We start from the raw sequence: 14045 nt of genomic DNA, 5'->3' as shown, positions 1-14045 counted from the left end.
CTCACCTTCATTTTGTAGTGAAATTTCTCGTGACCAAAATGGCATGCCTTTGGTCCTGGGATGTGGGGGTGCTGCGTGTATTATTTTCCATAGGTAGGGCACCCAGCCGGGGCACCCAGGTATTCTGGAAGCTGTGTAAAAATTGGAAATGTAACCTAATTGACCTTCATTTTTTCATTGAAATCTTTTTTTCTTCTTCCTTTTCTTCGCTTTTAAAATTTCTCGGGACCAAATTTATCTCAAAATTTTAGTGCATACCTTTTTTTCTTTTCTTTTTTTTTTTGCTTCTCTAATCCCCGGGACCAATTTGCTCTCCATTATGTAGTCAAAACCTTTTTTTTTGCTTATAAACTTATGTACACATCAGCACCCAGTAAAAAAAAATCGTTCCCATGCAGGGCTCTGCAAAAATGCATTCATTTTGTAATGAGAATCCCTTTGGGGGCAAGTCAAAGCAAATCCTGCACCCCCTGTTTAAAAAAAATCGTTACTAGGGCCCAGAGGGGCGTCACTCCAGAAGCGGATCTAGAGGGGAGGTTGGGGGCTGCAACCACCCAAAAAAAAAAATCCGGGGACCATTTTTTTTTAATCTTTTCTTTTTTTTTAACTTGTAATTTTATTTTATTCTTTTTCTATGTATTTATTTCATTTATTATCAAGTTCCAAGGTCCCCAATTATTTGTATCTGTGTTGTTAACTGGCCTTACATTGCAGGAAAATGCAACTTAATTTTACAAATTTTCAGGGGGGTTAATTTGGCAACGACCTCTATACCAAAAATAGTGGTGTTTTAGATGCAAGAAAACGCCGTTTTCACACACAGATTTTCAAAAATTTTCCCTACTGTGGGAGGGGGACACCCCCCTCCCACACCCTCCCCCTCACTCGCTCCGCTCGCTTGGACTCGGTTGCTACGCTCCCTCGCATACCACCCCAACCCCCCCCCCTTTATAAAAAGCTGGATCCGCCCCGGCCTGCACTCGATCCCCTCCCTGGGCCTTCCATTTCACGGTGAAGTTTCGGCAGCTGCAACTCGCGATCGCAGAATTAACCGTACGATTTGAATTAATTCTTAAAGATACCATAACATTTAAAATTGAAGAAGAAGAAGAAGAAGCGCACCGGTTTGAAAAGGTCACATCCGCCGTTTGGTTTCTTTTCAAATGTGTTATTTTACAGCGATTATATAATTTTATTGTCGCATCTAATCAACAGATATGTCTCGAACATATCGCAGCAAACATGAGGCTGACGAATTTGCCGAATCTGTAAAGAAAAGGGCAAAAAATCCACAAGAGGTAAGAGGGCATTCGCGTTATTTCTTCACAACGTGATTGTTTATTGTAATTGAAAATCGCAGTCCCATTCATGTATTTTCATGTTTGTGCGCAAGATACCAGTTACATCTGAGTCTGATAAAGATCATGGCCGCGCGCTGACTCATGCTACAAGATTTTTATTTTATGCTCAAATGCTCAAGACAGTATGAACATAATGAAATGACAATTCCTTTTTGCATTCTCATACTTTATGTCCCAACAAACTTACCATTATTTGTAGCTATCACAACGGGTTCGCGTTTAACGCATTTCCTATAGACCTTATCGCAAATAGCGTTTGTCGCGTGAGGGCGTCTGTCATCGCAGAGGATCACGGGATGCGAAAGGGGGCAAACGCGGAATCGGATTTCGGGAAGCCATACAACGCCATATGTTTTGTGTAGTGTCACTCAAAATCCAGGCTTTTTTAAAAGGCTGATTTCTTCGTATTTAAATTATTTTGGATACTTGAATTTGGGTTAATAGAACAATCTTTGTATCACGATTGCCCAGTGAAAATATGAACTCAATACTCACCGTATTTTCGAAGTTTTCTGGGGCTAAACTTGGGAAGATTTTGTGGGAAAAGTGAGACGGTGATTGCGGGTCAATGCCGATCGAAAAAAAGAAAAGAGCACGTCGGCGATCAGAAATATTTTTCCATTAAAGAATATTCATGAGAATCATGATGTAGACCATATTATCTCCACATAAATTTAGCTAGTTTTTGTCATTTTGGGGGAAATATATAGTCCTTTTTTTGCAAGCCGGGGGCTTTTGAGTTTGATCATACAAGCTCTGTTACGGGGGAGGGGGGTGAAATATAAACCAGCAGGAAAAAAAAACATTTTATGACCCCGTGAAACCCTATATCCGTCCAACCTCTCTGTAATTTTATTTTGTCTGAAACTTAGCAGATGATGGATATTTAATTCATATAAATTATATATATTTCATTCTTTTGATTAAAATATCTTATTTCAAAATTTCATCGCATTCAGTCACTTCTCTTACAGATCACCTTCCTCATTTATTTTATTTTTTTTTAAACTTATTTTACCCTCAACATACTTTCATCTATTCTCATTTTGTTTAGATTCATTATTTTGTCTAAGCATGCCACTAATAAAACTTCAGAATGTCCGACCATAATCCTGAATCATATGCAATAATTATGTAGCCTATCTGTGGAGAGAAAAAGAAAACACAGCTCCGGGTTTACAGGCCTACTCTGAATAAAATCGTGATTGAGATATTTATTTATATGAAACATGTATTCTTGACTATCGAATGATATTACAAAATAAATAACTAGAACAAAGTAATCTACTGCAGATCTTGTTTTATTGATTATCATTTTATTATTGCTTGGAATTCCGGGACCAGTTTCTTCCACCGTGACTGCCTCGCCGACGTACACTATTACTGGGCCGAGAGTGCCCGCTGTCCGTGCATATACAAGCACACTTTGCACAGTCACAGCTGCACAGCTCAAAATACGCAAAGACAGTGCGCGAAAATGAAACAAAATTGCACTTGTTTTCGTAAAGTCTGTTGTGATTCTTGCAGATATAGACAGCACATCTATCTCTGCCACCCATGATTAAGAAGAAAAGTGATGTTAGACTCTGGAACAAATATGACGAGGCGTTTAGTGGAAATTAGAAAAATGTTGGCTGCGGGCGTCGATCGTATTTTTATTCACTATGGAAATCGTACACTATATTGTCGGCTGCTTGAGGTCGCATGGTCGCATCCGGACAATAGCGGCGCTATTGCCCCCTTTGCGATCCCATGATCCTATGCGTGAATCTATTTGCGATAAGGTCTATTCTGCCAACACACAAAATGGGCAAAATTCATTGAGCCAGTGTATCAACATTTCAAATCCTTTTTTCATAAAATGTTACGATCTGTTTCTATTATATCTAAACTTCTTATTTATAGTCAATTTACTCACATTTGCATCGCCAAAATGTTGTTTTAAGGCCGTTTTCGAGAGCACCACCTGTCCGTTGTCACACGATGGAAGTCGCCATTTTGGAAAATATGACTCCAGAACCAGGTTAATCTTGCAAGTTACTTTTACTTGTTGATGCCCTCTAGGGGCATCAAATAACCATGTGTTATGTATCATTAAAATCGGCAGACTTCTACAACTATAGTTAGTGACGATTTCAGTTCAATGTCGGCAATGTTTTTCGTTACAAAAAGGAGTTTTTTGGACACTTAAGGTAAATCATGTTTCTATTTTCTTACTTCAAAGCCGTATAAACAGAAAATTTCCCAGGGAACAGTCAAATATCAGATATAAATTAATTCTTTGAAGTGTATTTGTATCAGAAAATCTAATTTTGATATATAAGAATGTGTCGCATAGCTGCGCAAGAGGCGAATGCAAGCCCATGTTGTGCCGCCTAGATCGTGATTTTGGTGCCATGGCTGACCGAAAGGAGTGAGTGGGCGTGGTGGCTGTGGGTGTGGTACTTGATGCATGTATGTTATTGTTAAACCCATTGAAATTAGTTGTAGGTGATAAGTTGTGCATTTGATTTCTGCATGAATTATGTGTATTGATGATAAATTAATGATAATTTCAACTTAATATTTCAAGAAAAAAAAACAGGCGGGAATTAAAGCACGTTTAATTCCAGTCTCATTTTTTTTTCATGGTGTACAGGCGCAGACCATGCATTGACTGCTGCCTGGTACTGGTATTAAAATGAATAGATACATGACTATATATTCTGTTGTTTTGTGTCATCATATCAATAAGCTGTCTCATCAATTCACATGATGTACACAATAATGGGTCCCTGTTTTATTATGTTTACTAGGAGGGAGATTATTTTGTAAATGTGATTTTAAATGTAGTAGAAATTCAGATAATGTCAGAGACTTGCTTTTTAACTTTATATATTCCAATATTTTTAATGTTAATATATTCTATAATTCTAAGCAGTGGAGTACATTTCTAGCTACTGTTGCAGCTCCAGCTGTCTGATCTCACATTCTCAGATCTGCAAACAAAAAGAGATATCATGGTAATTATACAGAATACAGAGTGAACATGGACAAACAGAAAGAAAAAAAAATTACTTGCAAAACTTAATTTTCTACTTTTGAATGATATAAATCTTACAGATATCGGGAAGTATAGTGGGATATTCATTTTTATTTTCTGATTAAAGTCTGTTGAGGAATGAGACCCCCAAGAGTTGATTAATTTTTTTTAACAACGCAAAGCGTCCCATGCACTTCTCTTGTCTTATTCTAATTTGTTATCTTTCTTCTTGTATACTATATTTTCACAAATAGAAGCTGTTTGAATAAGAAAAATATGAAGGTAACACAGCCATGCTCTACAAGATCACCTCTTGTGTTGCATTTTAGTCAAATTAACTTAGTAACCTACATGAAAAAAAAGTATGGAAGTTTCTTGTATCTACAAGTACCTGTAGATCTGCCACCCAATGGGTACTTGTCTTGGGTGGCAGAAAAGTTCCACATATAGCGTCCCTTTAAGAGGCCATATCTTCAGTTATGGTGCTCCAATTGTAATTTGGTCTTCACCATTGAATTTGTCTTGAAAAAACCTTTCAAGTGATGTATAATTTGTCTGTATTTTAAAAAAAAAAAATCATGTAATATAGCTAACCATTGGCATTGAAAACGACCTTTTTCCATGACATGTTCTCCGTCGACCCAAATTATTGAAAGTAGTTCCGGTGCAATGTTTACGTTTTTAGCTAGCTTCAAGGTGAACTTCAGCCAACTTGATTAGTTGCGCGGAACACGCATTAACACGGTTGGCTGACTATTCCAGGGCAGAAATTCAGAATCAACTCTCTTATTTATACACATAATCTATCACAAGTTGAAACTAGTAAAGATTTAGGAGTGATTGTTGACACAAAGCTTAGTTTTGACCAGCACTTTCAGTCAAAGATAAATAAAGCCAATAGGCTAATGAATCTTATTAGGAGAACATTTGTTTATCTTCACAAGGAGAACTTCTTGCTCCTATACAAAGCATTGATTAGACCTCATTTGGAGTATGCTCATGCAGTATGGAGTCCATACTTAAAAAAAAACATATTCAAGCAATAGAAAATGTACAAAGAAGGGCCACTAAGTTGGTACCTGAGGTTAAGAACCTCCCATATGAACAAAGATTGATTCAACTAAAACTTCCTACATTAGCTTATTGCCGTGCGCGAGGAGACATGATCGAAACATACAAGTTATTTCACAGGTATGACCAGGAAGTAGTGCCAGATTTGGGACAGGTGCAGGGGCCTACCAGGGGTCATGATAAAAAATTGTACATTCCGAGGTCAGTAACTGAGAAACGTAAGAATTCCTTTTACATAAGAATGAGGAAACCTTGGAATAGCCTAAGTAATGAATTAGTAAATGCACCCAGTGTCCACAGCTTCGAGAATGGATTGGATAAGTATTGGAGATGTGAACCTGTGAAGTTCAAGTTTGATGCTGACCCACCAGGACATGACCCGGCCAACCTAAAAAGGAGACAGAATTTGGAACTGAATATAGAGTCTTAGACTGCGTTCAGAAGCATCCATAGGTATCCATATGTATACTCGTACTTCATGACTTTATGTCCCAACATTTAACAAAGAAATTTCACTGTGCGCGTTATGTCTACTATAGTGTGAATGGGGGTGGGGGACATAAAGTATGAGTATATTAAGAGAGATGAAGTATGGATTTCAGGTTTAGCCAACAAGATTAATAAACATGATAAATGAATGCGCATAGTGGGTGATAGTGTGAATGATGGGCCGGGGTGGGGACATAAAGTACGAGTATATTAAGAGAGTTGAAGGATTTTGCTATCAAGGTTAATGAATCATTTTGAGATTTCATGATTATAGGCTAGCTGTCAAACTGAAATCGTATTAGGAAGACGGTAAGTGCGGCTTGAATTTTGCTGATTACAGCAAATTACTTAAGCAAAAGGTGAGGGACATAAAGTATGAAAGAGAAGAAATTTTGTTTTCAAGGCTTTGCCAGCAAGATTAAATGTGCGAAATGCGCATTGTGTGAATGGGGGTGGGGGACATAAAGCATTTGAGAGATGAAGGAATTTGGTATCAAGGTTTGCCTATCCAACAGGGTTAAATGCGCGGAACGTGCATAGTGTGAAAGGAGGTGGGGGACTTAAAGTATGAGTATATTAAGAGAGATGATGGTTGGCTTTCAAGGTTAATAAATCGATTTGAGATCTCATGATTATAGGTAGACAGCTGGCAGCCGTCTGTTTTGAGGATTTTTTTTACATTTTTACTTTCTCCTCGTACACAGACGGCTCGCTATCATGCAGCCACCATTAGGGGACTTGCAATGCAAAATCCCCCCGTCGGGGCTTTTCAATTTTTGTCTTAAATGAATAAAAAAGTTAACAATTATTGCGACCAAAATGCAAATTAATGTTCCCTCTTGGCATTAATTGCCAAAAAAACGGAGAAAAATCAAGGAACAAAAACAATGACTTACCTCAGCTGTCACGCAAATTCACTTCCCCGTTTTGTCTGATCTTAAGTACATAAACATATGGCCATTGAGTCCCCAGTACAGATCGCGCTAGAACTTCGGTCTCTGTATTTGGTGAGTGAAGCCAACGGAGTTCAGCTGAACAAGCAACATAACAGAGACCGAAGCTTTTGGTCTAGATTATAGGTAGCTAGCTCTCAAGCTGAAATCGTATTATTAGGAAAGCGGCAAGTGCAGCTTGAATTGAAAAACAAGGGGAAAATGGGGTTTATAATATACACGTGCTGATTACGGCAAATGAATTTCGCAAAAGGTGGGGGACATAAAGTATGAGTATATTAAGAGAGATGAAGTTTGTTTTCAAGGTTTAGCCATCAAGATTAAATGCGCGGAACGCGCATAGTGTGAATGGGATTGGGGGACATAAAGCATGACTATGTTAAGAGAGATGAAGGAATTTGGTATCAAGGTTTCCCTATCAAACAGGGTTAAAAGGAGGTGGGGGGGGGACTTAAAATATGAGTATATTAAGAGAGATGATGGTTGGCTTTCAAGGTTAATAAATTCTTTTGAGATCTCATGAATATACATGCTAGCTGTCAAGCTGAAATCATATTTGGAAGGAGGTAAGTGCGGCTTGACTTTTAAAAACAAGGGGAAAGTGACGAGGTTATGATAGTGACAAGGTTTTGAACAGCCAGCGAGTGGTAAGAAATTATATCGAAAATCTGTTGGGATATAAAGTATGAGAATGCCAAAGGGGATAAAACCTAATTTACCTGGAATTTGTAAGTCATTATCATTTTTGTACCACCACGAAGATTACTACTCATGGACTGTGGAGGACCATTAGCATTGATGAAATTCACCGGATTTGATGGAAAAAGAGATATTTGGATTTCACTTTTACTACTTTGGACAAGGATATACACCATGGATCATAATGTACTTCACTCTTGAGTAACCTTATCAAGTCCCCTTGACTGAGACATGGCTTTTTCTATTGTGATTGTGGCCACCTCTGTTCTGTGGACAATGGTACTATTCTCCTACTCTAGAGAACAACTTTTGAACATAAGGGAACAATGTCCTACAAGGGTGTCTATTGAAGTGTACCATACAATAGTTAATTGTGGTATTAGCAGTGTTAAACCAACAAGAAGAGGTACTCGCTCCTTTGTAAAAAAAATCAGCATCCAATCCCTGTTGTTATAGGCAGGAGACGAACAAGAGTCAATGCCCAACCTGGAGATGATAGAAATGTGATAAATATCCAAACCTCTTCCTTACCGCATGATCAGAATGGGGATAAAACTGAGATTACAAATAGAACACGTTCGTTCCATCGCTTATATGACTTCCCAACTGTTTTCCTCACGAATGCTCGATCACTTAATAATAAGTTTGACGAATTCCATTCTTCAATTTTAGACATGAATATTGACTTTGCTGGAGTGACAGAGACTTGGTTCAGGAAGGATTTACCCTCTGACTATGTATCAATACCTGATTATATCATGTACGAGAAATCAAGGACACATAGAAGGGGTGGGGGCGTAGCTGTCTATGTCAGGAGTCATTTAAACCCCCAACCTGTCCCCGACGTTGTAATCCCCAAAGACTTAGAAATCACATGGGTCAAAGTGCACCCGTCAAAGCTTCCGAGATCTGTTTCTATCTTGGTAATAGCTGTGGTGTACCACCCTCCTAACAATGAGAATGAGGACAGACTAATAAATCACATCTTACAAACAACAGACTCTATTTCTTCCCGTTATCCTGATGTTGGATTTGTAATCATGGGTGACTTCAACGACCTTGATACATCTTGTTTGACATCAGATAGGAGCTTCGTCCAAGTTGTAGACAAGGCTACACGGGGTGACAGAATCTTAGACAAAATCATCACTAACGTCGGCACCATCGATTATGTCACCTCTGGGATCAAGTGATCATAATTCTATCCTTTGGCCCCGAGTGACTCTACCCCGATTCTAGTGAATCGCGTGAGCAAGAAAGTAACCAGACCTATGAAGGACAGCGCTATTCGTGAGTTTGGCACTAAACTTCTTGACTATGATTGGTCGAGTGTCTTCGAATCTGACAATGTAGATGACAAATGCCATGAATTCTACAACATCCTGTTACCTCTGTTAGATTCCTACTTTCCAAAGAAGACCTCAAGGCTCCATGTACAAGACAAACCGTGGATGACACCAGCCATCAAATCCTTGATTTCAGAGCGGCAAACCGCTTTTGCTCAAAATGATATTCCAAGATGGCATCAGCTGAGGAACGACAGATTGTACTTGCCAAAGCTGATTACTACGTCAACCGGGTTCAGAAGATGAAGAAGTCAAATCCATCGAAATGGTATAGACACATCAAGATAATGACAAGTGGTCAGGTGAAGTCACCAAAGATTTATATCCCTAGTACTGATCCCTGTGACCCGAGGAGCTGTGCAGAAGAGATTAATAGGTTCTTCACTGACATAGCAAAGGACATCCCAAGGTTGAACACATCTACTCTGCCATCATATCTCCCTGCGAGCAAACCCCTTCCCTTTGTACAACCGTATCAGGTCTACAGAGAGCTGAAGAACATCAAACAGAGTAAGGCTCCTGGTCCAGACGGGATCCCAGCTAGAGTAATAAACCTCTTCGCCTACGAGTTATGCATACCACTTTGCGACATCTTGAATTCTTCTTTTCAACAAACAGTGGTGCCTCAATGCTGGAAACGGGCTTGCGTTGTTCCAGTGCCGAAAGTCCCGCAACCCACTATTGAAAACCTACGACCTGTGTCACTGACAGATCATTTTTCAAAAGTAGCTGAGAAGTTTGTTGCTAATTGGGCTCTAAAAGACATGGAAGGGTCCATCGACAAACCTCAGTATGGAAATAGAAAGGGTATGTCAACATCGCACTATCTGATTGATCTCCTCAATGTAATACATGCTAATGTTGACAAACCGAAATCAATATGTACCCTATTGGCCACTGATTTCTCCAAGGCCTTCGATCGGATCGACCACAACCTGGCTCTATCAAAGCTCTTAGACATGAACGTTCAACCAGCATTGGTTGCATGGATATGCGACTTCTTGAAAGACCGGCAACAGTGTGTTAAGTACAGATCAGTAGTCTCAGGATGGAAGAACATACAAGCTGGTGCCCCGCAGGGAACTCGTTTAGGCCCGCTTATTTTCCTCTGCTTGATCAATGATGCATGCCAACAGAGCCCCAATCTACATTGGAAATACGTAGATGATCTTTCGATACTAGAAAGCAGGAAAACGAGCGACCCTGCCACCATCCAGAAGAGTGCACATGAGCTTCAGCAGTGGTCTAAAGATAACAACATGAAACTCAACCCTAGTAAATGTGCTGTCATGCACATAAGCTTCATGAGAACAAGTCCACCAAATCCCACTGTTGAACTCGAAGGGCAGGAACTATCTGAAGTCCAGTTCATGAAACTTCTTGGAGTTTGCATTCAGAATGATTTGAAATGGACATATCATGTCAATGAGATCACCAAGCGTGCAAGCATGAGGCTTCATATGTTGCGCATCCTCAAGGGATTCAAACTACCCCTTGATGATTTGAAGGTAATTTATACCTCCTATGTTCGTCCAGCATTAGAGTACTGTGCACCAGTTTGGCACTCTGGACTCGACGCATCACAGAGAAAACAAATTGAGAGAATACAAAAACGGGCATTCCGCCTTATGCTTGGGCCCGCTTACCAAGATTATGACCATGCACTAGAACTGCTTAACCTATCTACTCTAGATAAGCAGAGAGAAGGACTATGTATGAGACTGGCAAAGGGCGTGAGTCTTCATTCCTCCCCCTTTCACGACTGGCTACCTCCAACTCGAGAGGCGGTCCACAAACGTTCACTACGTTACAGCAATATGTACACTGAAATACGCTGTAGAACAGAACGCCGTCGAAAAAGCGCTGTCCCATACATGGTCCGACTACTTAACAGTCAATCGAATATGTAATGGATTTCAAAATTTACGATTAATTTGATTTAATACACGACACAACTTCTCAACAGGCAATCAATGTGTTAATAATATCCAAATTATGCATAATAAATTTTATTAAAAGCGAAATTGATATGCTATCTTCTAATATAATATAATGTTTTCGTTCGCTTTAAATTCTGGTTACGACTCTGCAGCAAAATTATTACGATAATCAAGCTTACATGATGTACTTAATATTACTTTTACCACATCTAGCATTGCTTGTTTTCAATGGGCATTGTTGTTTTATCCCATCTTGGTATAATTGTTTAGTATGCTAATTCCAGTTTTATACATATACAGCGAGAAAATATTTAATCAATCATTAGATTTATGATATCTCTTATTTCCATGTAAGCCAGGTGAATACTACTTAACTCATTGACAGAAGTCCTTTAATCAGTTTTACCAACCTCATCAACATATTTTTCATTTCCCCCCTTATTCCGGCTCAGTTACATTTCATATTCAATTCTTTAAAGAAATATCATTTGTTTATAATTTGTTTCTTATTTTATTCATGCAAGCTTATGAATTACTGACTTTATCCCCACAGAATCATATTGTGGTTACAACTATCCAATATTACTGTTATCCCATGTATAAAATTATTCTAATCTTCTCCTTTCTTAATTTACAACATATAACATTTATTTATTTCATTACTTTTATATGTCATTTTGTTATAGCAATTGTTATTGTATATATTTTGTATTTTACCTTGTACAGAATTTCGCAATTCAGCCTTTGGCTGCGATGAAGTTTTCTGAATAAACCATTTCAATTTCAACAAGTAGGCGTGTGTCGAAACAGAAAAATCAAAGAATAAGAACAAAGAAAGTTTGAGAAAAATTTGACAAATAATGAGAAAGTTATGAGCATTTGAATATTGCAATCACTAATGCTATGGAGATCCTCCCATTGGCAATGCGACAAGTATGTGTGATGTCACATAGTCTTGAGGACGCAATGATGATGACTTTTAAAATAATGAAATATACTTCTTCATCATTGACGTCTTGACACTCTTCCCATAGACTCATAGGAGAATGACCAAAAGATGGATTTCCTAGGGAAATTTTTAATACCTTCCTATGCCTAGTGCGTAGGAAGGTTTTAAAAATTATTATATAAAAATGTAGAAAATAAAGGTTTCTTACCTCACTGAAAAATAAAAATGTAGAAAATAAAGGTTTCTTACCTCACTGATGCTGCGTAGACCGGTCGATCCACATGTAAACAATGGAAATACAATAGCGTTGACCCTTGAACCGTTTATGTATGATGTACTTCCGGCTAGCAATGCCGTTCTGATTGTAAATAATTAGTTTAATTATTTATAATTACGTAATAAATATTCTAATTAGCAGCTGCAGGGCAGGAAAGGGGATTTCTTTTGGGTGGGGGCATTGGGTTAGTGCAGTTCATCAGCCATCATTAGTACAAAGTTGAATAACCTTTATCTAGAATCTTGGTTAAGTAATTGAAAAGGATTTTTTTAGACTGAGAGAGACCATGTAATTAGAGTGAAGGAGAAGTAGGAAAGTAATGCTAATAATATTTAAAAGGAAAGCAATTTAGGTGCTAATTATTTCAATAAAAAAAGACAAAAATAAAGAAAGCAGCAATAGGAAGGATCAAATCTTGGTTCCTTGAATTAAAAAAAAAACATCACGCAACCTATTAAGCCAATTTAAATATTCTGCTGAAACATATGTTTGACTCTTTTACCTGTTGCAGGTGCAGTTGAAAGGCTATCACATTGCTTCCCTCTACTGTGAGGTCCATGAGTACAAGTCGGCTCTTCCCTACGCTGAAAGTTATTCTGCTCTGAAGGCAGCGGATCCCAGAGGATGGAAATTACTTGGTTTTATTTACGAGTCTTTGAAGAACCCAGCCAAGGCCATCCAATGCTACCGACGGTCACTGGAACTCAATGATTATCAGAAGGAGCTGGTGCTCAAAGGTACACGGTTTATTTTCAATTGGTGTAATGCCAATTTGTCCAGTTACCAATTCGTCTATTTGGTCTACCATCAGCTCGTCCACTATCCACATGGTCCAATTACCATTTCGTCCACTCACCATTTCGTTGAATAACAAGTTGGTGAAATAGCCATTTAGTGCATATACCATATGGTCTAATTGGACTAAGTGTGAATAATAATAATAACGAAATTACATTTCTATAGTGCATAATACACAAAGTCTCTACGTGCTTCAGATATACATGAATTGGGCGAAATGAATGAAAATAAAAAGGGTATTGGACAATTGGTTATGAGACGAAATGGTCATAGACAAACTGGTGATAAGATGAAGTGATGATTGGACCAAATGGTTACTGGACGGTCTGGACCAAAAGGTTGAAAGGAGAAAGGTGGATGGACGGAATGGCATTAGACTAAATGAAGTTAGATAATGCAATGAGTGGACGAGTTGATAATACCGGTAGATGAATTGGCAATTTACCGAGTACACTTGGGGGCCCCATACACAAAGCTTAGCAATGATCAAAGAACACATTATTATGACTGATTGCATTGACCATGATGTCAAATCATTCTTGAAATCAGACGTATTATGAATCATTAAGGTTTTGTTTAACAGGGCCCTGCTCATAAAAGAAAGCAAAGAATGCAATTCAGTTTAAAAAAAGGATATTGGGATAGGAGGGCAATCAAGGCCAGCCCCCCTTTCTGAGTCTGGAAATGGCAGAACTGACTACTTTTTATATTTACCTTCTAATTCATCATTTACAACAAAAAAGGTTAATCCTACTTGTATATTTTTTTCTTCAAATATTCTTGAACCAATATATCCTTTTCTTACATCTCATCAGTTGCTGAACTCTACTGTGAAGTTCAATTTGAAGCAGATAAACATCGTTACTGGGTGGAGAGAGCAGAGAAGTACTTTCCAAATCATCGCATCATCCATAAAATCAGGGTAAGATGACCCAATGTATGCTGAATGTTAGCACTCTCTTCATTCATTCAAGCCCAAAGCTTGTAATAATTAGACTATATTGAATTTCTAGAAGAATAATTTCTACATATTTTCGAGTCTTACCTGAAGACCTTTCTGTTCCCCACTCCAACATCATAGTAAGAATAAAATAATTGTAGCACTACTAGGACAGTATTTGATTTGAACTGAATGATGAT

At 38.3% G+C, this 14045-nt stretch overlaps 1 protein-coding gene across 4 annotated transcripts in view; it reads left to right on the top strand.

Moving 5' to 3' along the window:
• Positions 1-1116: 1116 nt before the first annotated feature.
• The window catches only part of LOC121429784 (E3 SUMO-protein ligase RanBP2-like), a 54599-nt gene continuing 41670 nt past the window's right edge, over positions 1117-14045 (top strand). For all 4 annotated transcript variants that reach the window (XM_041627013.1, XM_041627012.1, XM_041627011.1 and 1 more), the window contains exons 1-3: positions 1117-1298; positions 12619-12844; positions 13721-13827. In XM_041627013.1, the coding sequence (XP_041482947.1) occupies positions 1218-1298; positions 12619-12844; positions 13721-13827 (414 nt within the window). In that variant the 5' untranslated portion in view covers positions 1117-1217. The remainder of the gene's footprint in view (positions 1299-12618; positions 12845-13720; positions 13828-14045) is intronic.

This window comes from Lytechinus variegatus, chromosome 16 (genome assembly GCF_018143015.1).
Source record: "Lytechinus variegatus isolate NC3 chromosome 16, Lvar_3.0, whole genome shotgun sequence".
NCBI lineage: Eukaryota > Metazoa > Echinodermata > Echinoidea > Temnopleuroida > Toxopneustidae > Lytechinus > Lytechinus variegatus.
This window is presented reverse-complemented; position numbering and strand designations above follow the sequence as displayed.